Source organism: Acomys russatus, chromosome 16, assembly GCF_903995435.1.
Source record: "Acomys russatus chromosome 16, mAcoRus1.1, whole genome shotgun sequence".
Lineage (NCBI taxonomy): Eukaryota > Metazoa > Chordata > Mammalia > Rodentia > Muridae > Acomys > Acomys russatus.
In genome coordinates this window covers 7517507-7544838 of record NC_067152.1, presented here as the reverse complement: position 1 = coordinate 7544838, position 27332 = coordinate 7517507, and the positions used below count along the sequence as shown (strand labels likewise).

The 27332-nt window shown below is 44.7% G+C and overlaps 1 protein-coding gene across 1 annotated transcript in view; it reads right to left on the bottom strand.

The window, feature by feature from the left end:
• Psmd11 (proteasome 26S subunit, non-ATPase 11) overlaps positions 1–26997 on the bottom strand; it is a 34369-nt gene extending 7372 nt beyond the window's left edge. Inside the window, exons 1-6 of the mRNA XM_051158108.1 lie at positions 26851–26997; positions 24279–24380; positions 15423–15547; positions 7902–7973; positions 7315–7372; positions 2542–2736 (exon numbers count right to left, since the gene is read on the bottom strand). Coding sequence (XP_051014065.1) covers positions 2542–2736; positions 7315–7372; positions 7902–7973; positions 15423–15547; positions 24279–24380; positions 26851–26941 — 643 coding nt within the window. The 5' untranslated portion in view covers positions 26942–26997. The remainder of the gene's footprint in view (positions 1–2541; positions 2737–7314; positions 7373–7901; positions 7974–15422; positions 15548–24278; positions 24381–26850) is intronic.
• Positions 26998–27332: the final 335 nt, after the last annotated feature.

Sequence of the window (27332 nt, the reverse complement as noted above, 5' to 3'; positions counted from 1 at the left end):
TCCCCTGTGCTTCCTACCACCTGGTCCTACACCACTGGGACAGAGTTTAGCCTCCTTGGCATCACGGCTCTCGGTGAGCTGACCCACACCCACCCAGACCTCGTGCATGAGCTCAACTAGTAACAGCACCTCTGGGCAGGGGCCACTTCAGTTAGAAGTGCCTGACCAGCACACACAGGCACTCAAGCCCCAGCAACGAATAAACGACACATGGTGTCAAACCTCTGTAACATAGCACTTGTGGGTGGAAACAGGAAGATCACAAGTTCATTATCATCCTCAACCACAAATCAATGTTTTTAAAGATGCATGCGTGTACATGTATGAGCCCTCTATCTACACGCACAGGGCGTCAGATCCCAGTACAGGTGGGTGTAAGCCACCATGTGGGTGCTGGGAATTGAACTCAGGACCTCTGGAAGAGCAGCCAGTGCTCTTAACCTCTGAGCCATCTCTCCAGCCCCTATGAATTGATTTTAAGGCCATTCTAGGTTTCATGAGACTGTATCTCAAAAACAAAGCAACAAAATTAAAAATAAAAATCAGGAACATAGCCTTTTCTGGATTTTGTTTTTGTTTTTTTGGGGTTTTGTTGTTGTTGTTTGTTTCTTTTGGTTTTTCAAGACAGGGTTTCTCTGTGTAGCCTTGGCTGTCCAAGACTCACTTTGTAGACCAGGCTGGGCTCGAACTCACAGCAAGCGATCTACCTGCCTCTAACTCCTGAGTGCTGGGATTAAAGGCGTGTGCCACCATGCCCAGCTTCTTTGTTTAATTTTTCAAGACAGGGTCTCACTAGGTAACTCTGGCTGTACTGGAGTTCACTGTGCAGACCAGGCTGGCCTCCAACTCACAGAGATCCTCCTACGTCAGCATTAGCCTTCAAATGCTGGGAGGAAAGGTGTGTAGGGCTTTCATACTGAAGCAGCTATTCCTGACTGGTAATACTTCCTCCAACATGTTATTACCTTCATTTCACTTATGGATGTGAGTTTGCCTATATGCAATCAGGGTACAATAAATCTCATAAACTGGGCGTGGTGACACACACCTTTAATCCCAGCACTGGGGAGGCAGAGGCAGGCGGATCACTGTGAGTTTGAGGCCAGCCTGGTCTACAAACCAAGTCCAGGACAGGCAAGGCTGTTACACAGAAAAACCCTGTCATAAATAAATAAATAAGTCGGTCAGCCAGTCAGTCTCATATAATCCAATTCCATAAATAGCTGCACAACACAGCTAACCAGTATTCCTTTAGACTAATACCAGGCTGTTCCAGCTGCGCTTAATGTTGGTTGAAATGACTACATCCACTCTATGCTTTCACGTGGAAAGGACATGGAAGTTAGGAGCTTCCAGGTTGAGAAGCACCTCGCCCTATACCTTGTATCTCTTTAAGGACCTCAGCCCCACCTACCTGTTTACCACAGTGCTTCCCTACACTCTTCTTATCACGATATAAAAAGTACTTAGCAGATGAGAGTAAAACCTGACCCCAGAAAGTCATGGTTTTAGCAGCATGCCTTAACGCACCTTTAGCAACTGGGACACAACGCACAGAGGCTGTAAACACCCGGTGTGGTATCTTTACCTCACTTAAAGTCTCCCACCTTGAGAGAGGAGTCAAATCCTTCTAATAGTTAATTAAAGAGGCATATAGGAAAATCTACACCTCTCAAGGAAAACCCCCTCAGACATAACAAACTAGGGCTGGAGACACAATGAACTGCTGAAACTGTCAAGCTAAATGATCATCAGAATTCCCGCAGTATATTATAGGACAGAAAAAGTCACTCAAATAAGTCTGGTTGGGCTCAAAAAGAAAAGCAGGCCAGGTACCCCAGCACTCTGGAGCCTGAAAAAGGAGAATTCCAAGTTCAAAGCCAGCACAGATTATGTAGGACATTATCTTTATTTAAAAAATAAAAAATAGGGGCTGGAGAGATGGCTCAGAGGTTGGGAGCACTGACTGCTCATCCAGAGTTCAAGAGTTCAATTTCCAGGCACCTACATGGTGGCTCATAGCAGTCTATGGTGGGATCTGGTGCCCTCTTCTGACCTGCATGCATATATGCAGGCAGCACACTGTATAAATAATGAATATATAAATCTTTACAAGAGGAAAAGAACATCTGAAATTAAAATTATCTTCCAATAGCCCTGATATGAGGCCCTTTCAAAAAATCCTATAAGCTTCCAAAAGTCTCCAAGAGACTAATAGATTTGATTAGCACACGTATGTTAGGCCAGTCTGGAAGAAAAACGCTGCCATTCTTAGTAAGTGACTAAGAGGTAAATTAAGTGAGACTTCTAAAGTACGGCTCTGACAGCCAGCTTTCTAGCCGAGCACTAGTAACTGTGTTCTTAATTATTTAGGCAAGTAACAGGAAAAAAGCAGTCTAAAGCAGCCTTCTAACTGGTTTGCTTTGAGGAAGATTAAGCCAAATCCAACAACTGTTTCCCAGCTTCAGCCCACCTGCCTCCTATTCCTCCCACCTTAAAGTATGACTAGAAGTACATTCTATGCAATGCTTTGCCTGTTACCTGACTGCATGTCCAGGGTGGCCTGCAATTTAGGGGGGCAGTAGATGGCATTTGCTGTGGTTCGAGCAGAGGTTAAGGCAGCTCGGGCTTTCGGCAGATTACTCAGAGCATGGTACGTTTTGCTTTCTAAAAGCTGTACTTCCACCAAAAGGGCTTTATCATCCATCTTTTTCAACTCCCGCAGCAGTTGAGAACCTGAAAAAGTAAAATATACATACACCTGTTTGTTAGCTTTCATACCACTCCCCCCACTCCTTTAAGATAGGAACTTACTAAGCAGACCAAACTGGCCTAAAGGTGTGAGCTGCCACACCCAGCCTCCTCCCCACTACCTCCAAAGAAAGGTTTGTTTGGGCTGGAGGGATGGTTCAGGGGATGACCTGGTTCAATTTCCAGGGCCCATATAGTGGATCACAATCATCTGTAGCTCCAGTTCCAGGGGATCCAATGTCCTTTTCTGGACTCTTTGGGCACCAGGCACACAAACTCATATACATAATTTTTTTTTTTAATGTAAAGAAAGAAAGGTTTAGCTGGGAGTGGTGGCGCATGCCTGTAATCCCAGCATTCGGGAAGGCAAAGGCAGGTGGATCACTGTGAGTTCGAGGCCAGCCTGGTCTACAAAGCGAGTCCAGGAAAACCAAGGCTACACAGAGAAACCCTGTCTCAAAAAACCAAAATTAAAAGTAATCAACAAAGCCGGGCGTGGTGGCGCATGCCTTTAATCCCAGCACTCGGGAGGCAGAGGCAGGCGGATCGCTGTGAGTTCGAGGCCAGCCTGGTCTACAAAGTGAGTCCAGGATGGCCAAGGCTACACAGAGAAACCCTGTCTCGAAAAACCAAAAAAAAAAAAAAAAAAAAGTAATCAAACAAAATAGCCAGGTTGGGGGCTGAAAAGATGGCTCAGATGTTAAGAGCACTGTCTGTTCTTCCAGAGATCCTGAGTTCAGTTCCCAGCAACCACATGGTGGCTCACAACTACCATGATGAGATCTGGTGCCCTCTTCTGGCGGGTGGGCACACATGCAGACAGAACATTGTATATATAATAAATAAATAAATCTTAAAAAAAAAAAAAAGAAAAAGAAAAAAGAAAAGCCACGGTGTGGTGGTGTGCACGTTTAGTCCCAGCACTTAAGGAGGCAGAGGCAGGTAGATCTCTGTGAGTTTGAGGCCAGCCTTGTCTACAGAGTGAGTTCCATGATAGTCAGGGCTACAGAGAGAAACCTGGTCTCACAAAAAAAAAAAAAAAAAAAAAAGAAAAAAAAAAAACCCCAGAAGGAAGATAAATCAACAAAATAATGTGTCCCTAGCTCTTCTGAAGTGTTGGTAGAAGGCATGTATAATCATGCTTAATGACAAATTACGTGTCCTCCTGAAGTTTATGGACAAATCAACGTTTTGACTTTACAGGCATGGCATATGCTACCAAATTCTAGAAAACAGACAGTTTCTAAAATTAAACACAGGCAAGCCAGTCGTGGTGGTGCACACCTTTAATTCCAGCACTCGAGAGGCAGAGGCAGGCGGATCGCTGTGAGTTCGAGGCCAGCCTGGTCTACAGAGTGAGTCCAGGACAGCCAAGGCTACACAGAGAAACCCTGTCTGGAAAAACCAACCAACCAAACAAACAAACAAAAAACACACAGGCCTAATGAGCCATATCAAGATTTTGTTTGCCATCTCGTTTCTTTGTTTTTTGGTTTTTCGAGACATGGCTTCTCTGGGTAGCCTTGGCTGTACTAGACTCACTGTGTAGACAGGTGGAGGTAAGTATGACTAACATACATTATGTACCTCTACGAAAATATTATAATGAAACTCCATATATATATAAAATCAATATATGCTAATAAAAACATTACAAAGAAACACTCAGCTTCCAAAAATATTAGCACTCACTTTCTCCACCTTTTGTGTGGAAGTCAGTTCTCTTCCTCCTGTGGACCCTGTCCCTCCCTCTCCACCATCAGAACTGGAAGTGTGTGTCGCCACACCTGGCTTTTTACATGCGTGTTGGGGATAAAACTCAGGTCCTCAAGTTTGCATGGCAAGCATTTTATAGACTGAGCTAACTTCCCGGACACCAACTTCACCTTATAAAAGTTCGGTAACTCAGTGGCTTGTTTGTTTGCTTTAGAATATTCACTCAGTTATACAAGTTGCCACCACTAATTTCAGGTATTCCTCTGGGGCTGTGCACCTTGTCTTCTTTCTTTCTTTTTTGGGTTTTTTGAGACAGGGCCTCTCTGTGTAGCCCTGGCTGTCCTAGACTCACTCTGTAGACCAGGCTGGCCTTGAACTCACAGTGATCCACCTGCTTCTGCCTCCTGAGTGCTGGGATTAAAGGCCTGTGCCACCATGCCCTGCCTCTTTTTCTTTTTTTAAAAATTTATTTAATGTATATGAGTACATATGGACACCTGCAGGCCAGAAGAAGGCATCAGATCTCTTATAGATGGCTATGAGCTACCATGTGGTTGCTGGGAATTGAACTCAGGACCTTTGGAAGAACAGACAGTGCTCTTAACCCAGCACTCTCTCTAGCCTCACACCTTGTTTCTTGAGACAGGATCTTTCAATGAGACTTGGGGCTGGCTCATAGGTTAGGACAGGCCGACTGGCCAGTAAGCCTCAGGGATTCTTCTGTCTCTGCCTTTCAACAATGGAACTGCAGTTGAGTTCTGGTAACCGAACTCAGATCCTTGTGTGTGCTCAGCAAGCATTTTATCAACTGAGGCCAGCGCTACTTGTGGATTTTTTTGACAGAGTTTCATACAATGTGGCTTTAAACTAGCTATAATCAAAGATGTCCTTGAACTGATCTTCCTGCCTGCTAAGGTCTCCGTTAGGTATGCCTCATTCAAGTTTTCAAATTGTAAAAGCGACTTTAAGGGACAAGATGGCCTGTCACCTGAGTTCAATCCAGGATCCCCCAAGCAGGAAGGAGAGAACCAACTCCCCAAAAGTGTCCTCTGACCTCCACGTGCACACTGTGCTGTGCTGTGTGTGCATGCATTCTCCCTCCTCACCCCCTAAGTAAATCTTAAGTAATAGATGTGAAGTGCATTACCAATAGTAATATAGGGAGATGCGGAGATGACTCAGCAGTTAAGAATATGGAATGTGGGCTGGAGAGATGGCTCAGTGGTTAAGAGCGCTGCCTGCTCTTCCAGAGGTCCTGAGTTCAATTCCCAGCAACCACATGGTGGCTCACAACCATCTATAATGTAATCTGATACTCTCTTCTGCAGATAAAGCACTCATATGCAATAAATAAAATAAATAAATCTTCAAAAAAAAAAAGAATATGGAATGTTCTTCCAGAAGACCTGAGTCCAGTTCCCAGCAACATCAGACAGCTCACAACTACTCTAACTCCAGCTTAAGGAATCCAACATTTCTGACTTCCATGAGTATGCACATATGTAAAAATGTTCTTATAGACAATATAGTCGCCTATAAAATATTTGTAACTTAAAAAAATTAAATCTGGCCGAGCGTGGTGGCGCACGCCTTTAATCCCAGCACTCGGGAGGCAGAGGCAGGCGGATCGCTGTGAGTTCGAGGCCAGCCTGGTCTACAAAGTGAGTCCAGGATGGCCAAGGCTACACAGAGAAACCCTGTCTCGAAAAAACAAACAAACAAAAAAAAAAATTAAATCTGAAATTTAATAAGATATTACATGTATATAAAATAAACTAAAAAATTTTCAGCTATTATTTCAATGAAATGGCTTTTACTACTCTACATTTAAAGCTTAAAACTGATGTGTGGGGCTGGAGAGATGGCTCAGAGGTTAAGAGCACCACCTGCTCTTCCAGACGACCTGAGTTCAATTCCCAGCAACCATATGGTGGCTCTAACAATCTATAATGAGATCTGGTGCCCTCTTCAGAAGACTATAATAATAAATAAATAAATCTAAAAAACACACAAAAACCAAAGACTGATGTCTTGTTTTGTAAAATTGAGACCAAGCTCACTATCTTCCCAGAGCTCTGCCCCAGTGCTGCTGGGTAAACACTAGCACTGAGTCACACTTCCACTCCGATTTTTTAGAACTCTGAAACAGAATTTTACCATGATGAATTTTATAAATGTAAACTACCTGAAATGCTTTTTTCTTTTTAGTTTTTTGAGACAGGATTTCTCTTGTAGTCCTGATGTCCTGCACTTACTTTGTAGACCAGTCTGGCCTCAAACTCAGAGATCCTCCTGCCTCTGTCTCCTCAGTACTACTATTAAAGGCGTGCACCACCACGCCCAGCATGAAATGCTTCTTATACACAAGTAAAATATGATTATTAACAATCAATAAGAATAACCAAGTTTGGGGCTGGAGAGATGGCTCAGCAGTTAAGAGCTCTAGCTGCTCTTCCAGAGGACCTGGGTTCAATTTCCCAGCACCCACATAGCAGTTTGCAACTATCCGTAACTCCAGTTCCAGGGAATCCGACACTCTCACACAAACACACATACAGGCAAAACACCAATGCACATAAGATTAAAAATAAATAAATCACTTTTAAAAAATGACCAAGTTTGAGCTAGGCACAGTGGGGCAGGAAGAAAAGCAAGGCATATCTCTGCCAGTCCGAGGCCAGCCTGATCTACAAAGTGAATCCAGGACATCCAAGGCTCTCCTTCCACAGAAAAACCTTGTCTCAAAAAAACAAGCCAAACTAAACAAAACAACCCAAGTAACCAAGTCTGGAATACACTCACTAGCTAACTTAGATGTCTAATTTTTATTTCTATCAGTTTACTTACCCAAATGCAATGCTTCCTGGTACCTCTTGGTATCAAAATACAAAGACACCAGCCTTGCCTAGGAAAGAGAAAAGGCATTGATTAAAGAAAACAAGGGGGAAAGCCATAGCAAGAAATCCAAGATTGACAGTCACAGAACAGTTACTATTGTGTGCGTGTTCTGATGATAACATCAAGTTCAGTAAAACAAGTGAACCAGGCTTCATTGCTATTTCTTCCTATGGCCAAATGACTGTTAACGATACCATATGGCTGCTTATTGTCTATACTCAAACAGCAAAAGTGCCTCAAAACCTCAAGAAGAAGTCGAAATAAGTTTTTAAAAAGCCACCAGGCAAAGTAGCTCACATCAATAAACCCAGAATTTACAAGATGGAAGCAAGAAGTTTACCAAAGGTCTGAAGCCACCCTGAGCTGTGGAGTAAGATGGTGCTGCTTTACAAATACAGCAAAGCAAACTTCTACCAGGGACACTCCCATAGCTGGGAGCCCTGTCAATAATCTGCAGGTGAGAGGGTGACGCTCTGCCGAGCTCACAGCTTATATAACGCTACAGATCAGAAGCCAATGCTAAGGTGGGCACCTACCTCCAATGCTTGGCGTAAGAAAGTTCTTTTCTCTGATTTGGCCCATTCGATGCATTCTAAACATAGCTCCACCTGCAAGAGACACATACATGTAACATGATGCCCTCATCTTCTTCCAACTAACCACACACTGGAAGCAGAAAAGCTCTAACTCCCTCCTTTTCAGATTCCCCATGTTGCTCTATTGAGCATCTGTAGTATACTGGCCCACAGTATCTTAATAGGTAAGGTTATACTGTAATTAAGAATCAATTTGGCTTTAAAAAATTATATTCTCCCAGGAAGGGTGGCGCACACCTTAAATCCTAGCACTCAGGAGGCAGACACAGGCGAGTCTTTGTAAGTTCAAGGCCAGCCTGGTCGACACAGCAAGTCCAGGACAGCCACGGCTACATAGAGAAATCTTGTCTCGAAAAACCAAAGGAAAGAAAAAAATTATATACTCTGGTGGCGCACACCTTTAATGCCAGCACTCAGGAGGAAGAGGCAAGCAGATCGATGTGAATTCAAGGCCAGCCTAGTCTACAAAGTGAGTCCAGGATAGCCAAGGCTACAGAGAAACCCTGTCTTTAAAAAAACAAACAAACAAACAAACAAAAAACACTCTTGTCCAGCATGGTGGTGCACATCTTTAGTTCTAGCATTTGGGAAAAAGAAGCAGGCAAATCCCTATAAGTTCCAAGCCAGCCAGCCTAGTCTACATAGTGAGTTCTATGACAGCTAGGGATATGTAGAGACCCCGTCTCAAAAAACGAAAAGGGCTGAAGAGATGCAAGAGAGGGCTCAGCAGTTAAGAGCACCTGCTGCTCTTCCAGAGAACTGCAGTTCAATTGCCAGCACCCGCATGGTGGCTCACAATGTCCCTAACTCCAGACCCTGAGGATATATATGCGGCCCTCACACAAGCATGCAGGCAGAGCATCAATTCTCATAAAAACAAGTAACTTTCTAAAAAAGTGTTCTTCGGGAAAAGTTTCCTCTTCTACCTTCCTAGTAAATATTCAAAATTCCTCAATATATGTATACTTTTATGACACTGAAGGGTCTTTTGGGGGAGGGGGTATTTTGAGACAGGGTTTCTCTATGTAGCCGTAGCTGTCCCAGATTCACTCTGTAGACCAGGCTGGCCTCAAACTCAAAGATCTGCCTGCCTCTGCCTCCCAAGTGCTGGGATTAAAGGCGTGTACCGCCATGACCAGTTAGTTCACTGAAAGTTTTTTGGTTTTTTGTTTGTTTCTTATTTGTTTGCTTGGGTTTTTTTGTTTTGTTTTGGTTTGGTTTGGTTTTGGTTTTTTGAGACAGGGTTTCTCTGTATAATAGCTCTGGCTGTCCTGGACTCACTTTGTAGACCAGGCTGGCCTAGAACTCACAGCGATCTGTCTGCCTCTGCCTCCCAAGTGCTGGGATTAAAGGTGTGTGCCACCACGGCCAGCTTCATTTTTTCAAACACATTTAAAAGCACAACTCTCTCCCTAAATAGTTGAAAATAGTAAAGGTGACTATGAGACTATGCTAGTAAAAAGAGATGAAGTTCCAAGCACAAAAAAAGTCTTATTCTACCCAGGCGTGATGGCGCACACCTTTAATCCTAGCACTTGGGAGGTAGAGGCAGGCGGATCGCTTCACTTTGAGTTTGAGGCCAGCCTGATCTACAAAGCAAGTCGAGAGAAACCCTGTCTCCAAAAAGGAGGAAAAAAAAAAATATATAGGAAAACACACAGTAAACTTAGTTTATATTAAAGGCGAAGAGAGCAGAATTGGCCTAACATATTTAAAAAGCTCTTAACTCCCAGTTCTGTCTGCTACCCAAACAGTAGTAAGACGTACAAAATAACAAAATATAGCATTCTATGTGAGACAGCACAGCACCCCTTCCAATACCCACAACATTCTAGCTTTGACATAGTGCACAAGCAATACTGCACATTTCTATCACTTCTAGTAGTAAACTTTTGCATTAAGATTGCTTATCAGGGCCAGGTGGTAGTGGCGCACGCCTTTAGTCCCAGCACTCGGGAGTCAGAGGCAGGCGGATTGCTGTGAGTTCGAGGCCAGCCTGGTCTATAAAGCAAGTCCAGGACAGCCAAGGCTACACAGAGAAACCCTGTCTCAAACAAACAAAAACTAACAAACAAAACAAACAAACAAAAAAGTTTGCTTATCAGGGGTGCTGGAGAGATGGCTTAGAGGTTAAGAGCACTACTTGCACTACTTGCTCTCCCAGAGGTCCTGAGTTCAAGTCCCAGCAACCACACAGTGGCTCACAACCATCTAGCATGTAGGTGTATATGCAGACAGAGCACTCATACATAAAATAAATAATAAAATAAAAAGATTCCTTATCAGAAAGTAGGCGCCTGGCGTGGTGGCACATGCCTTTAATCCCAGCACTTGGGAGGCAGAGGCATGTGGATGGCTGTGAGTTCCAGGCCAGCCTGGTCTACAAAGTGAGTCCAAGGCAGCTAAGGTGACACAGAGAAACCCTATCTCGAAAAACAAACAAACAATTAAAAAAAAGGAAAGGAAAGGAAATAGGCAACGAAATAAGCAAACTTTCTGGAGCACTGCTTATGCTACAGGGTCAAACTCAGGTCACCAGGCTTGGCAGCAAGCCCCTGTACCCAGTAGCCATCTTGTCAGCTCCTCCTCCTTATATTATTGGTAGAAAGCTCTTTAGCACAAGTCTAGCTCTCTTAACAATATTCTTAAACGTCCTCTTTGCCTAAGGCCTCAGTACTACAGCATGAATCGTCTATGCCTTCTTCCTCTACATTTTCACATTACTCAGAGAATCTTAAAGAACCAAGAATAAACACCATCAATCTCCCCACAACAAAAACTTTTGAGTCACTTAGACAAGTTAAAGTGAGATATGGTCATCTATCCTTTAAATAAACTCCCTAGTGCTAAAGAGATGGCTTACCAGTTCAGAGCACTGGCTGCTCTTATAGAGGTCCCAGGTTCACCATTCAGAACCCACATGGGGCTCACAACTCTCTAGCTCCAGTCCCTAGGGATGTAACAATCTCTTCGGACCTGAGGACACTGTACAGACACACACACATACATAAAACATCCATACATATAACACCAATAAATAAAGAGTTTATAAACAAAAACAAAAACAAAAAAAACCAGCCAGGAATGGTGGTGCCGCGCCTTTAATCCCAGCCCTTGGGAGGCAGAGGCAGGTAGATCTTTGCGTTCTTCAAGGCCAGCCTGGTCTACAGAGCGAGTTGCAGGACACCAAACAATACACAGAGAACCCCTGTCTCAAAAAAACAAAGTAACAACAACAACAACAACAAAAAAAACCCAAAAACTTAGATCTCAATTCAAGGAAGTATTTTCTGAGCACCTGAGGCCTTGTTGTATACTTCTTCAAGTACTAATTATGTAATTCCTTTAAGACAAACTACTCTAGGGACTAGAAAGTCAGCTCAGCTGTTAACAGCACCAGCAGCTCACAGAAGACCTGGGTTTGGTTCTCAGGAACCACATGGCTATAATTCCAGTCCCGGGAGATCCAACATTCTCAGCTGACTTTTTCAGGGACTGGACACACATGGCATACATACATACATACATGCAAACAAGACACTTATGCAAATAAAAGAAATCTTTTTAAAGAATTGTGAGCAGCCATAGAATGAGAAGCACACTGGAAATGAGTGAGGAAAAGTCTTGAGTTGCCACAACGATAGAGTAATTCCCCTGACTGAGACTATATTAAAAATGATAAGGCAGCAATTGAGTTATAAGGCAAATGCATAATTGCCATATAAGGTAAAATAATCAGAAATACAGCATGCACAAAATATAATGTGGGTCACTGAAAAAGTTATAATCACACCAAGGTTAATAAGAAAGTAAATTTGAGATGGGACTGCAGAAGGGAAAGTGCACAGCAGGCAGAGCAGATGAATTCTCCCAGCAAAACAAGCACAAGCAGCATGCAGGAGGGGGGTCAAGGAGCTGCAGCACGCTGCATTCTAGGAAACCACGAATGACCTAGAGCGCACAGTGGAGAGGAGAGCCACTGAGGGCTCAAGCAGAGGCAGAAGAGATACAAAAATGTCAGAATGCTACTTGGGCAGCCAGACATGGCGGCGCACGCCTTTAATCCCAGCACTTGGGAGGCAGAGACAGGTGGATCTCTGTGAGTTTGAGGCCAGCCTGGTCTACAAAGCGAGTCCAGGACAGCCAAGGATACACAGAGAAACCATGTCTCAAAAAAACAAAAACAAAAAACAAAAGAAAACTAATATAAAACCAGGCAGTAGTGACCCACATCTTTAATACTAGCACGCAGGAGGCAGAGGCAGACAGACCTCCAAGTTCCAAGACAGCCAGGGCCACACAAAGAAACCACGTCTTGGGGGAAAAAAAGAAAACTAATCAAAAGTTATGGTAGCCAGATATAATCCAGCAAGCTGTCCTCTGACCCCCATATATGCATCACAGAACATGGGTGCACACACTCTCATCCACACACAGTGGGATTTTAATAGCAAATAAGGTATAACCCACAAAACTAACAAATAAATTTCAATAACTGGATTAAGAGTATTTTTTGATAAAAGTTAAATTGCTAATTGTCACGGATGTCTTTACTAAACAATGAACTTACACATCTATGAAAAGGACAAACCGCAGCTAAGCATGGTGTCCATGCCTGTAATCCCAGCACTTGGAAGGCTATAACAAGAGGATTTCAAGTTCCAGTCCAGCCTGGGCTATGAGACCCTGGCTCATAAGGACAAACGAGCCAAGCATGGGGTACACGTGTACTCCTAGCACTTGGACAGCAGATGCAGGAGGATCTCTATGGGCTTGAGGCCAGGCAGGTGTATACAGCAAAGTCCAGGCCAGCTAGGACTACACAGCGAGACATCTCTAAAAGAGGACAAATTAATTACTTAACTAATTAATTCATTTTCTACAACATGCCCGAGCACTTTCCTTTACTCTAGTTGATGAAAATGAACATGTGCAGTGTACAGACACAGTAAAGAGTGCCTACTCAGACATGGAGCTATATATGGCAAAGGCCAGCAGTAAATCCCACTGATCAAGTTATGAGCTGAGGACACTTCCACGAAGGACTAAAGATAAAAGTCATGGTGGAGTACTCCTTTAATCGAGGCAGAGGCGCAGAGGGGCAGGGGGGCGGGGGGCAGAGGGGCAGAGGCGCAGAGGGGCAGGGGGCAGGGGGACAGAGGGGCAAGAGGCGCAGAGGGGCAGGGGGGCAGAGAAGGGCAGAGGGACAGAGGCAGAGGGGCAGAGGAGCAGGGGGACAGAGGGGCAGACGGGCAGGGGGACAGAGGGGCAAAGGGGCAGAGGGGCAGGGGGACAGAGGGGCAGAGCCTCAGAGGGGCAGAGGGACAGAGGCACAGAGGGGCAGGGGGGCAGAGGCACAGAGGGGCAGGGGGGCAGGGGGGCAGAGGGGCAGAGGGGCAGAGTGGCAGGGGGGCAGAGGGACAGGGGGGCAGGGGGCAGAGGGGCAGAGGGGCAGGGGGGCAGAGGAGCAGAGGGGCAGGGGGGCAGGGGGGCAGAGTGGCAGGGGGCAGAGAGGCAGGGGGCAGAGGGGCAGGGGGCAGAGGGGCAGAGGGGCAGAGGGGCAGAGGGACAGGGGGGCAGATGGGCAGGGGGGCAGGGGGGCAGAGGCAGATCTCTCTGAATCCCAGGCCAATGTGGTGGTCTGCACAGTGAGTTCCAGGCCAGACAAGACTAAAGAGTAAGACTGTCTCACAAAAACTGAAAAAGAAGAACAGATGCAGTTCTTCTACCCAGTCAGCTCTGATAGCGGGAGAAACAAATCTAAGACTTCACTGAGCAAAGAAACAGCCAAAATGATTTTTAACCTAAAAAGTTCAAAGTAGCATTTACTAGTCAGAAGGCGACATTCACTGGCCAGCCTATTTTAAGGAGTTCTACTTTCAGACAAAAGATGAATTCATAAATACAAAGCACAATTTAAAAAACAAGTTAGGACAGGCATAACAGTGCATGCCTTTAATCCCATCACTCAGGGAGGTAAAGGCAGCCTGGTCTACACAAATGAGTCCAGTTGAGAAAAAGAAGTAAGAAAGAAAGAGAGAGGGGAGGGGGGCTTAATAAGATTGATAACATTTCTAAAAAATGTTTTCTTAACTGACCAAAATAACTATAATACTCTGATTCAAAGGCACGTATCTAAATATTATCTACTTTTGACCTACTATCATAAACCAGAAGGAAACAAGTAAATTTGAAGACTGCTCTGCAAATGAAGCTTACAGCCTGGCTTTGAAGATCACCCGAGTGGGGCCAGAGAGATGGCTCAGAGGTTAGGAGCACTTTGTTCTTGCAGAGTCTGGGTTCAGTTCTCAGCACTCAACGCGGTGGTTTACCACCATCCACAACACTAGCTGCAGGGATCCAGTGCCTTCTTCTGGCCTCCAACGGCACCAGACACACATGGTATACACGCACATGCACGCACGCAAGCAGGGAAAACAGTAATACACATAAAATAAGCTAGTCTAAAAATTAAAAAAGCAGCAGCATCATAGCAAGAAAACAGACTTAATAAGATATATTTCTGTGTCGGGCACAGTGGCGCACACCTTTAATCCCAGCACTTGGGAGGCAGCCGCAGGCAGATCTCTCTGAGTTCGAGGCCAGTCTGGTCTACAAAGTGAGTCCAGGACAGCTAAGGTTACACAGAGAAACCCTGTCTCAAAAAAATAAAACAAAACCCAAACTAGAAGATGTAATTCCAAAGTAGGATCCATGTGTCTTGGGTTTCTGAAATCCCTCACGCAGTCCAATATACTACTGTGGACTTTTATTTTTATCTGCATGCCCACCTAAGACACAGCAGTCAGACACATAGCCAAATGGTAATCCCATCCCCTGACTTTCTATATTATCATATATCATATATTACCTGCTTTCTGTCTAAAATGCAGTCCTCAGAGTATTGCTGTTCCTTTCTTCAACTGGCTCTACTACAACTATAAGTACTCAGTAAATACTGGTTCCACAGAAGATCTCTTTTGAACAGCTCAAAGTCCAGTTTAAAGTTGTAAGTAACATGTACAGAAACATCAGTCACTTCCCAACACATAAAACACAACAGATGGATGCTCATCCCTTAACAAAGGCACGTAAGCCATACAAAACATGACAAGAAAGGATGCCACAAGGCTTAACTGGTGCTCGTAAGAAACTTTGTGACACAAGATGAAAGGTACCACAGACACAGAAAACATCACAAAGGTGTGGCAATACAATACCTCAAAGACAAGAATCAGTGTGTGACCCTGACGTAATGAGGGTTCCAGGGACCACTGACAATCTCCACTTACAAAGCAAAGCATGGAACAGACTCAAAGTATCAAATGCCCTGTAACAAAGAGAAACTGACATGATAAGTCCTGAGCTGTCCCTTCCACACAGAACCACAGCAAAGTAGGCATCTTTCACGAAACACGCTTTTCTCCGTATTATCTGCTTCCTGTCATCAATATAACTTACCTCCTGCCCTGTAGCTGCTTCCATATCAAGAAACAGATCAAGAAGCGATCGGACCAGACGAGCTGCTTTAGCTTTACTGATGGAATTCAAGAAAGGTCGTACATACTTCAGGAGTCCTCCAAGCTCTGTGTGAACAGCAATTCAGAAAATAAAATGCAAAATTTTTAATTATAAACAAAATGTTCATTTAAAAAACTGAGCCTCAGGGGGTAAAGGTGCTTGCTGCCAAGTGATGGGCCACCTAAGACCCCTGGAGCCCAAAGAGTGTAAAGACCCCAATTCCTGCCAGTTGTCTTTTAAACCCCACACAAGCACACAGCATGCATGTATTCCCCACACATAAATAAATGCAATAATAAAATTTTAAAACTCCATTAAAAAACAGCTGAGCCACCATAATAAAAATCATACCTTAGGCAAGAGTGGTGGCGTACACCTTCAATCCCAGTACTTGGGAAGCAGAGGCAGGTGGAACACTGTGAGTTCGAGGCCAGCCTGGTCTACAAAGTGAGTCCAGGACAGCCAGGACTACAAGAGAAACCATGTCTCGAAAAAACGGAAAGGAAAGAAAACAAAAAACTGAAAAACAAACAAAACCATTCCTGTTTTTAATCTAATGAAACACCTTGGAAGTTTTAATGATTCCCGGCAGAGGCAGGTGTGGTGGATCACATCTGTAATCCTAGCCCTTGAGCCGGAGGGGGAAGAATGGCCTTGACTCTGAGGCCAGCCACAGAAGGAGTTCTAAGCCACCCTAGACTACAGTGTGAGCTGTCCCAGCAGGTACTAGCACAGCAGCGATGTCAACAGACAGCACTACGATATTACATTCCCACTGTCCACTGGGTCACTATGAAAACTCAGGGGAAGCTCATCCATCTAGGCCTCATTTATCTGTTTTAATTAAAGATATACAGCGAAGAACTTCGGTTATCAAGAACAGTTTTAAAGAACATGAAATATGCCCATGGTGGACAAAATCAGAAGCAGCAAATATCAAGTCTCAAGGGTAGTTTGTTTTACCCTCCAAGTCTACACCTCAGCAGTTTCCCTCAGACAGAAGTTTCAAACTCCAGGCCCCTCGCCCCTCTCTTTAACTGTACCTCTGTATCCCTCATTTTGGCACAGTGAGCTCAGGATGTCTTGTCCTTAAAAGTTTTATCATAGACTTAAAAAATTCCTCATTGATCTCCAAAACCTAAGGGTTTCTCTGTGTAGCCTTGGCTGTCCTGGACTCACTTTGTAGACCAGGCTGGCCTCGAACTCACAGTGATCGACCTGCCTCTGCCTCCCGACTGGGATTAAAGGTGTGCACCACCATGGCCAGCTTAAACCCTAAATCTTAAGTAATGACTTAAAAAGCTGTCCATCAGAGAAACCTCACCTCGAAAAACCAACCAACAACAACCACAAGACACACATATACAGCTGTCCATCATAAAGTTTTCTTCTCCCCTTTTTAGAAAAGGGCAGTTTGGGCCAGGCATGGTGGCACATGACTTTAATCCCAGCACTCGGGAGGCAGAGGCAGATGAATCGCTGTGAGTTCGAGGCCAGCCTGGTCTACAAAGTGAGTCCAGGATGGCCAAGGCTACACAGAAAGACCCTGTCTCAAAAAACCAAAAAAAAACCAAAAAAAAAAAGATGCTTGTTAAACAAGAGAAATTAGACAATGCTTTTGTTTGTTTTGAGGCACAGTTTCTCTGTGTAGCCCTGGCTGCCCTGAAACTTTCTCTGTAGACAGGCTAGCCTCTAACTCAGAGATACCTCTGCGTCTGCCTCCCAAGTACTAAGATTAAAGGCGTGTGCTGACTGTGACAATGCCTTTTTTTTTTTTTTTTTTTTTTTGGTTTTTCGAGACAATAGTTTTTCTGTGTAATAGCCCTGGCTGTCCTGGACTCTACTTGTAGCCCAGGCTGGCCTTGAACTAACAGAAATCTGCCAGCCACTGCCTCCCAAGACTGGGATTACAGGACCCCCCCCCCCTTTTCTTTAAAGATTTATTTATTTATTTTATGTATCTGAGTGCTTTATCTACATGTCCACCTACAGGCCAGAAGAGGATATCAGATCACATTACAGATGGTTGTGAGTCACCATGTGGTTGCTGGGACTTGAACTCAGAACCTCTGGAAGAGCAGACAGTATTGTGTTTTGTTTTGTTTGGTTTTTTGGTTTTTCGAGACAGGGTTTCTCTGTGTAACCTTGGCTGTCCTGGACTCATTTTGTAGACCAGGCTAGCCTCGAACTCACAGCAATCCGCCTGCCTCTGCCTCCCAGGCGCTGGGATTAAAGGCGTGCGCCACCAAGCCCAGCTGGCAGACAGTGTTCTTAATGACTGAACCATCTCTCCAGCCCTGACAATGCTTTTTTAAGGCTTTATTTTTATTGTTTTTTTAGTTATACCATCTCTCCAGCCCTGACAATGCTTTTTTAAGGCTTTATTTTTGTTTTTTAGTTGTGTGTGTGTACACCAGCAATAAGAGCAAATGTCCTTTAGAGGTCAAAGATCAGAAGACTCAAGATATTTCCTCGAGTAGAGTTACAGGTGATTGTAACCTGCCCAATATGGGTGATGGGAATCAAACCTGATGCTTCTCAAAGAATAAGTCTTCTTCTTCTTCTTTTTTTTTTTTTTTTTTTAGACTAAGTGTTCTTTACTGAACCATCTCTCCAACCTCTAGACAATGTTTTAACTAAACAAGAAGTATTTGGGGAATGTAGGTTGGAGCTACGTTAGTGCCAGTGCCTCTTTAATACTCTCTAATTGTACACTAATTCTCCTGAGAACTCTAATTCAGGGCAAGCAAACTTTGCCGTCCTGGGAACACAAATTCAGTGTCCTTGAAATCTTCATCTGCCTCAAGTCAGAGGACGCACAGGACTATGTGGGGGCTAAAGGAAAGCTACACAGATGAAACGTGCGGCCCTTCACTCCCCAGGACGGACATTGCTTTACATTCTGCTCCCTCATTTGTACTCACACACTTACTTTCAAGCTGCCTTCATGCCAGAAGCCAATCTGAGATGTCTTCCTAACCTACGTAATTCTATATAGCCGTAAGAGGCCCAGCTAAGAAACTATTGACTCTTCAATAGTAACTCCAGTAGACAGGGACTTTTTTTTTCTCTCATCAAATTCCTTCATGTAGCTGAGCAGCGGTGGTGCACACCTTTAACCAGAGCACTCGGGAGGCAGAGGCAGGTGGATCTCTGTGAGTTCGAGGCCAGCCTGGTCTACAAAGTGAGTCCAGGACAGCCAAGGCTACACAGAGACACCCTGTTTCGGAAAACAATAACAACAACAACAACAACAAAAATCCTTCATGTGCCCTTCTCTCTGCTTCCTGTCCACCATGAGTTAAACAATTCTGTTCCACTTTGTGTCCTCTCCAATACAATAATCAAAAGCTCTGGAACTACTGGCAAAATAAATCCTTCTTGTCCTAAGCGAAAAAAAAACCCTAGCTGGGCATGGTGTGTACAATAATCGCAGCACTCAGGAGGCTGGAGCAGTAGGACCATAATGGGTGAGTTCAAGGGCCACTCTGGCACAGCCTAGGCTACAGAGATATCCTGTCTCAAAGAAACAAAGCAGACATGAGACTCTGTCCCAAAATAAGAAGAAAACACAACCCCCCAGACACATACACATGCACACTATACTTTTTTACATTTATGCAAATTTTAATTATTCCATGCAAGTATGGCCTTGTATGTAAGTGTATAGTGGGTCAGAAAGCACCTAGCTGGCAAACACTCCACTACTGAGACACATACAGCCCTAGTTCATGATAGCTTTACTTACCGCATATAGAACTAAGCTGGAGTTAGAGAGATGGCTCAGTGGTTAAGAGCACTGGCTGCTCATCCAAAGGTCCTGAGTTCAATTCCCAGCAACTACATGTTGGCCCACACCCACTATAACGGAATCTGATGCCCTCTTCTGTCATGCTTGCATACATGCAATAGAGTGCTTATATACATAAATAAGTAAATCTTAGGACTAATCTGATAAAATAATCTCTCTTCCATATTTTCCTATGTTTGAACAACTATGATTTTAGTGACTAACATATTAAAAAAAAAAAAAGCAGCCTATTACAAACACATTTTTAAACAAACCTATTTTTTTTATTCCTAAACAAATCTGTATCTCCTTCCACTGGCTTCAAATATTTATAAGATAACTCATTCACATTTCTTTAACCTTCCTTTCTCAAAGCTAAACATTGTTACTATTTTAAATATTCCTCCAGTGTCCTTGCTTCTAAATTACTGATCCCTTCAGCTGCCCTCTTCTCTTACATGGGTAAAAGCACTTCTGATATGCTTGTGGTAGCCAGGCCCGAAGAAAATGCTCAGGGAAGGACCTCAGAGTAGGGCAGATCTGGCTACCACAGACAGCACAGGAAATTCTTTCAAGAGGTAAAGGAAAGCGATTTTTGAGAAGAGGTCTCACTGTGCAGCACAGGCTAATGTCTTGCTGGGATTATATGAGTGTGTCTCCATAACCCAGCAACAAGATGGCATTATTGGTTCAAACTTAGTCCATTAAGGTCTTTTTTCAAACAGTATTATATAGACAGGTAACCCTACATCTTTCTCTGTTTCAATGAATATTTCAGGTATATAAATTTTTTACTTTTATAACTGCACTCATCTTTCTAGCTTTAGCAGTAACTGTGACTCTTAAATCTACACTCTACTGGCCTAAACAGCCTACAAAAATATCTATGCCTTCTGCTACGGCTTTAACCATGGGGGCCAAATACTAATCAGGAAAATCAAGAACAAATCAAGTTTGAAAACAATTACTAATATATATTTCAATAACTATTCAGCCTACTATAAGTTTATAGCCTACGCCTACCATATTAATAGTCTACCAAGTGATAAAGTAGTCTACTTACATCAAACATACGTTCTAAAAGCTGAGCATAGTGGCGCACGCCTGTAATCCCAGCGCACGGGAGGCAGAGGCAACCAGATCTCTGTGCGTTCGAGGCCAGGCAGGTCTACAAAGTGAGTCCAGGACAGCCAGGACTATAAAAGGGACCCTGTCCCCACCCCACCCCTCCGCAAACAAAAACAAAAACAAAAACCACAAACCACACACACATTCTATCTCATTCTTCTACTCTACAAGTTGATGAATTCTGGGAAAGGCCACACAGTTTTTTGTTTTGTTTCTCTGTGTAGCATTAGTTGTCCTGGACTAGCTTTGTAAACCAGGCTGGCCTCGAACTCACATAGATGCACAAAAAAACACCAAACCATCACTCCAGAGAGCCACCTGCCTCTGAATCCTGAGTAATGGATTAAAGGTGTGCACCACCACCTGACTAATTTGTAGTATCTCAGTCTACTCATTATCTTCCAAAAGGGAGAATATTGTTTGCTATGCTCTGTATGCAAACACTTCCTCCTGCATGATTTCCCCAAGTGGCTCTGCACTTCTATCTGGGATTACTCCTTCAATGCCAAGACAAAAATTGTCAGAGTCAAGAGAAAAAAACTTATAAAGACCATGTGTTCTCTCTTCTCTCACCTACCTTGTCTTTAATTCTCTTTCTGATGTTATTTCTATCTTTTCTGTTTGAAAATCATTTTCCTTCCTAGAAAAGGCAGAAGTAAAATATGAGCTAAGTATTCTGCCTTTGTCTCTAGCATCTGCTAGCGTTATTTTCTCTAAGTACCTGTTACTCTAACTTGAACAGGAGAACAAACGTTCTGAGCTATCCTTTTGGAGAGGGAGGTTGTTTGTTTGTTTTGAGACAGGGTTTCTCTGTGTAACTTTGGCTGTCCTGGACTAGCTTTGTAGACCAGGCTGGCCTCGAACTCACAGAGATTACAGGTGTGTGCTACCATGCCCAGCTTAAACTGTCCTTTTTTATCTCATTTTCTATTTTACTCTATTACTACTGAGTGCTCATTCTTATACACACTCAGTTTCTTTCCATGTTTGAAAATTCCTTTAACTTCTTAAAATCATATTCCTAATTTCAGTGGAATTATCTGAAATTTATGGTAAGACTTTCCTTCTTAGAACCTAAGATACTCAGCAGATTTTGCGGGGAGGGGCGACGGGGAGTTTTCAAGACAGGGTTTCTCTGTGTAGCCTTGGCTGTCCTAGACTCACTTTGTAGACCAGGCTGGCTTTGAACTCACAGCGATCCACCTGCCTCTGCCTCCCGAGTGCTGGGATTAAAGGTGTGTGCCACCATGCCTGCCATCAGCAGATTTTTTTTTTTTTTTTAATCAAGTCCTGGGAGAAAATTTCCACAGACCCTGAGCTTAAGCATCTTGTTTGCCGGTGCTGGGAACTACTTTCAATCATAACTACACCTCAGACCTTGTCTTATTCATTAACCTCCAAGTGCTTAGTACAGCACCAGGCAACTATCAAATGTACAATAAAGCAAAACTAAGGATTAAGGGAATATACATGTTTCCAACGCTAAAAGTCAACTGATCTATCAAATAATTATTGCAAAGATAGGTAAATTAATACAACAGGCTCCAAGGCCTCCTTAGGACTTAAATTTTGTGAATTCTGACCCATAAGGATCAAATTGTCTTAGAAAACAGTATGTAGGTGAGGAGTTTTTGAAAACTATTCTGTTTCACCTATTAAATTGCAGCAAGTGGCCAAGGGTGATAGCACACACCTTTAGTCCAAGCAAGTGTTTAGCAGAGGCAGGCGGATCTCTGAGTTTGAGGCTAGCAAGCTCTGCATAGTGAGTTTCAGGACAGCAGGAGCGACACAGAAAGGAGTACAGTCCCTAACTAATCACATGCTACAGCAAAACTGAAGGATTGGGAGATGAAATGAATTTCAGCAGCCTCACTTAATGAAACCCTCATTGCATATTAGACACATGGTTGTTTTGTTGGGGGTTTATTTGGGGGGAAGGGGGGTTGTTTGTTTGGTTTTTTTGGTTGGGTTTTGTTTTGTTTTGAGACAGGATCTCACTATATGGCCCTGGCTGTCCTAAAATTCACTACATAGGCCAGGCTGGTCTCAAACTTAGAGAGATCAGCCTGCCTCTGCCTCCCAAGTGATGAAATAACAGGCATGAACTATCCACATCTTTACTTAATTTTCTGATTGAGCCAGCAATTAAAAAGAAATTATCATTAATTGCAAAAGATACTAGTTTACAAGTTCAAGAACTTGTGTGATGCTACCCCACCATTCTCTTGGCTTACTACACAAACTAAAAGAGAAGAGAGTGGGACTGGGTGGAGATGAGGGAGGGGCTTCAATCAGGAGGCATAAAGTGAATTATTTAATAAAAAACAAAAACAAAGATGATTTACCAGAACTTCATTCTAATCAAATAAATTCTTTTAGGATTTATGTTATGTGCTCTCAGTCCCTTTCTCCTCTCACCTCTCCCCTCCTTCTCACTCCCTCTCTTCCTCTCTCTCTCTGTCTGTCTCTGGGATACCCCTCCCCCCTTTCCTTCTCTCCCTATGCTCATTTAATAAACACACACACACACACACACCCCACACACACACCCCACACACCCCCACACACACACACACACCCCAAACACCCCACACACACCACACGCACACACACACCACACACCCCACACACACACACGCACACACACACACCCCACACACACACACACACACCCCACACACACACACACACACACACACACCCCACACACACACACACACACACACACACACACACACACACCCCACACACCCCACACACACACACCCCACACACACACACACCCAAAGATTTATGTTATGAGCATGAATGCTATCTGTACACCATGTGCACAGTGAGAAAAGCCCATCAGGTCCCCTGAGGCTGGAGTTACAGACAGCTGTGAGCCACCATGTGGGTGCTGGGAACCAAATCAGGATCCTCGATAAGAGTAACAAGTGTTCTTAACACCCGCCGTCTATCAAGGCCCTCTAAGTTCACTTCAAAGTGATGCCAATTACCCATGTTAAGTTTAAATAAGCTTATGACATTATTACCACTTTATTGGTCAAAGGTCCTTTCTAGTCATCAGGACTCTCTCCTTAAATAAAAAACATACCCATCAGCTGGGTTTGGTGGCACACACCTTTAATCCCAGTGTTCAGGAGGCAGAGGCAGGTGGATCTCTGTGAGTTCCAGGCCAGCCTGGTCTACAAAAAAAAAAGATCCAGGACAGCCAGGGCTACACAGAGGAAAAAAAAAAGAACACACACCTATCATTCAACTATCATCTAAAGCCCAGCCAGCCAAAGAATAAGAATACTACCAAATAGCCGGGCATGGTGGCGCACGCCTTTAATCCCAGCACTCGGGAGGCAGAGGCAGGCGGATCGCTGTGAGTTCGAGGCCAGCCTGGTCTACAAAGTGAGTCCAGGATGGCCAAGGCTACACAGAGAAACCCTGTCTCGAAAAACCAGAAAAAAAAAAAAAAAAAAAACAAAACCTACCAAAGAAAAGTCTTAGGAACGCACTATTTAATGTCACACTCATCCTGCAGCAGAAAAAGCCTGTGGCAATATCTGAAGTAAAGGGCCTCAAATCACTCTCCGTGAATATACCAGAGCTAGTCAATGAAGTCGATCAAGATGGTGGCTGCCCTCATGTAAGGAAATACAGTGAGAATTAAAAAATAAGGAACAAATCACAGCTCACTATATTCCAACAAAAACAGGATTTTCCCACACCTGTAGAATAAAATCCTACACTTTTCTGTTTCAAAATTGAAGAGCAACAAGTTGTCAGGAAAATAAAACTGAGCAATACCACAAATGAGCACAGCCCCCGTGTTCTGAGAGAGACTCCATCTGGGGTTTCAAACATAATCACTATAGGTTCCTTACCTGCAGCCTGTCCAGTCTTCGCCAGGAGAGACCCCAGTTCAAGGATGCTCTGCTCTTTGACCTGGACCGCCTCCTCATCATTTTCCTGAATGTCACGCTTCACTGAAAAAAGAAAACAGAAACTTTTAAAAAAATAAATAAATAAAGCAAGGGAAAATTCACCCTTATTAGACCCATTATGAACTGTAGCCTATTTTCCAAATGAAACTACCAAACAAATAAGGGCTAAAGGGGGTGGGGGGACACTAAAGAAAAGTAAAATGACCAAGTATCTATGGGGTATATTTCATATTAATAATACAAAAAGTAGATTCTTCTTTTTAAGTGGCCCTTTTTAATCAAACCCTTAGAATTCACCTCACCCACAGACACTGACATTTCTGCTGTATTTGCTTAAAACAAAAGTAAAACAAATTCTTCGCAACTGTGATGAGCCTCATGCTGGTCGTTATGTTGTATGAAAATATTTCTTTGTGTGTATGAAGATATTTTTTAAAACATGCCTGTGCATTTACCTATCACAAACTAAAATCAAATTATAAAATTACTGATGACTATAAACCAAGTCTTTCAATAAACTTTCAGAAAATCTATAGAAAGCTTCAACTAAAGGAAATATGAAGAATAAACAATCCCATAAAGCCATTCTAGAAAAATTCCTATAGAAGCTTCCGTGTGGCAGAGTTATACTTAGGAGACACTGCTGCCTCATAATGGATTCGGTTCTGGTAAAGTAAGTTTTTATCTGTCCCACTTTTCTTTTCTTCTGTCTTTGGTTTTGTGTTTTGTTTTGTTTCTGAGACAGGGTCTCTCTGTGTAGCCTTGGCTGTCCTGGAGTCGCTTTGTGGACCAGGCTGGCCTCGAACTCACAGAGATCCGCCTCCCGAGTGCTGCCGGGGTTAATCTGTCCCACTCTGAACTGTTAATAATTAGTCAGGCACTTCCACTTCAAACAGCCTCTCCAAAGTCTGCAGTGCTTGTTTTGTGACCATCACTAGTTACTACTGCTATGATAAAGCATCATGACTTGACAAAAACCAGGAGTTTGGTACTTCATGACGGAGACCGGAAAGAGTAACGCTGTCACCCATCATGCATGATTCAAGCTTGCTCTAACAGGGAAGCTTGCAGGCGGCTCAGTGCAGTGAGCAACCACGAAATACTCTAACGGCCACGTTTATCAGTAACTTCTACTTTCTGAAAGGCAAACAAACTAGGCACTAGGCACACACACAAAAAAAGTTAAAACTCACACTCTCAGATTAACGCGTTCACAGAAATATACCTCTGTAACAACAATCGGATGACCCTGGCACTCTGCTCTAAAACTTTACTTCCGATCAGAACTTCGAAACACTTTCTCAACTTTATTCCTTCGAAATGCACTGTGATCGGCTCGCCTCTCCTTTTCCAAATACCCCCAAAGATAAAGAACGACATCACGCTCTTGTCGCTGGACTTTCTCGGGCCAAGTACTGCTATTCACCAGACTAAGAAAGTCAACATGAAGCACCAGAATCCTGCAAGTCCCACAGATACTCGCATTCCCCACTTCCCGGGCTACACACACCCGAAAGCCTTCTCTGCCATCATGCGCTTATTTCTGTTCACCTCTGAATCCCAAGCAGGAAGCGACAAGCTGGAAGGTTCCTATTTCAACTTTTCCTGTCGCACTCGAGTTGAAGACGACCGCACTACGGTGTCAGATCTTACTTGTTCTCCAACAATGTGAGAGGCCAGGCCGGCCTGTTCCAAAGAGTCCCCCGAACAACAAACAACTAAGTCCCAGAATTAACTTCAAGCCCTACTTGGGGAAAATTAGTCATCTCTGTCCCGGCGCTCCCACCCCGGCACTTTGCCTCCCAAGTCCACACCGGACGGGGGGGGACCGTCTCGGCCACCTCCACCAAATGCCAATCTGATGTGTATGGCACCCCTCAACTTCCCACACCCAGAAAGTGGCCCTCTTTGGCTGGAGCTTGCTGGGGGCGGCGGGGGCGGCGGGGGCGGCGGGGGCGGGAGGGGGGGAGAGGGGGGTAAGCAGCAGCTCCCAGCGAGCGTCCCGCCGAAGAAAACTCCAAGAGAAGCGCTTGCGCTCCCCCCACCCACCCCACCCACCCCGGAGCAACCTGTGCTGATAACAACGGCGGGAAATGCCAGTCCTGAGAGGCTGTCGCCCAGGCCTTTCAAGAACACACTCTGCAACCAGTTTGTAACCAGCCAACCATCAGCGGGCTCGCAGGCCCGGGCCAGCTCGAGCGGGCCACCACCGGAGACCCTTAGGAGTGGCGAACCCAGCCCGGCCCTCTCTCCACGCTTGCGCTGCGCCCACCGTGAGTCAGCAGCCAGCAGGTGGACGCGCGGGCTGCCTCGGGGCTTCCCGCCCGACTGGAAGCCAGAGGGCTCCCGGGGGGGCCCCCCGAGCGGCCTGCGCCCCCCGGCCCGGCCCCCCTCACACACACAGTGAGTCAGCAGCAGCATAGCCGGCTAGTCCGGCCCCTCTCCTCCGCCTCCGACCGACACAGGCCGCGCCGGGACGGCGGGGCCACGGGGACGGCGCGAGGACCTTTACCGATGGAGTGGAGGATGTCGATGGAGGCCTCCCGGTCGGTGCTGAGTAGAGACTGGGCTCTCTGGAACTCTACCACCGCTGCGGCCGCCATCTTACCGCTCTCACACCGTCCCCGGCCGCGGCCGCCGACGCCGGAAACACACGCCCGGAAGACCCGCCCTCGCGTTCCCCCCCTCCCCGAAGCTCCCGCCTCCTTTCTGAGCGCACCCCGGGAGTTGTAGTCTCACGCAGCCGGTCATGCCGCCAGCGGCATGCGAGCTCCCCAGCACCATCTTGCGGCCATCTAAAAAGAAGTTAGTCCTCACCGTCCCAAAAGAGGCTGAGTGGTCAAGGGAAGCTACTTGGCTGTCTTTATAGTGTCCACTCATAGCGATCGATGACCTTTCAATTTGCCTAATGTATGACAGGAATGGCACCGTTCAGATTCCTACAGATGTCTTGCAGGAAGGACGCAAACACACACTCCCTTCCAGCGCGGACGA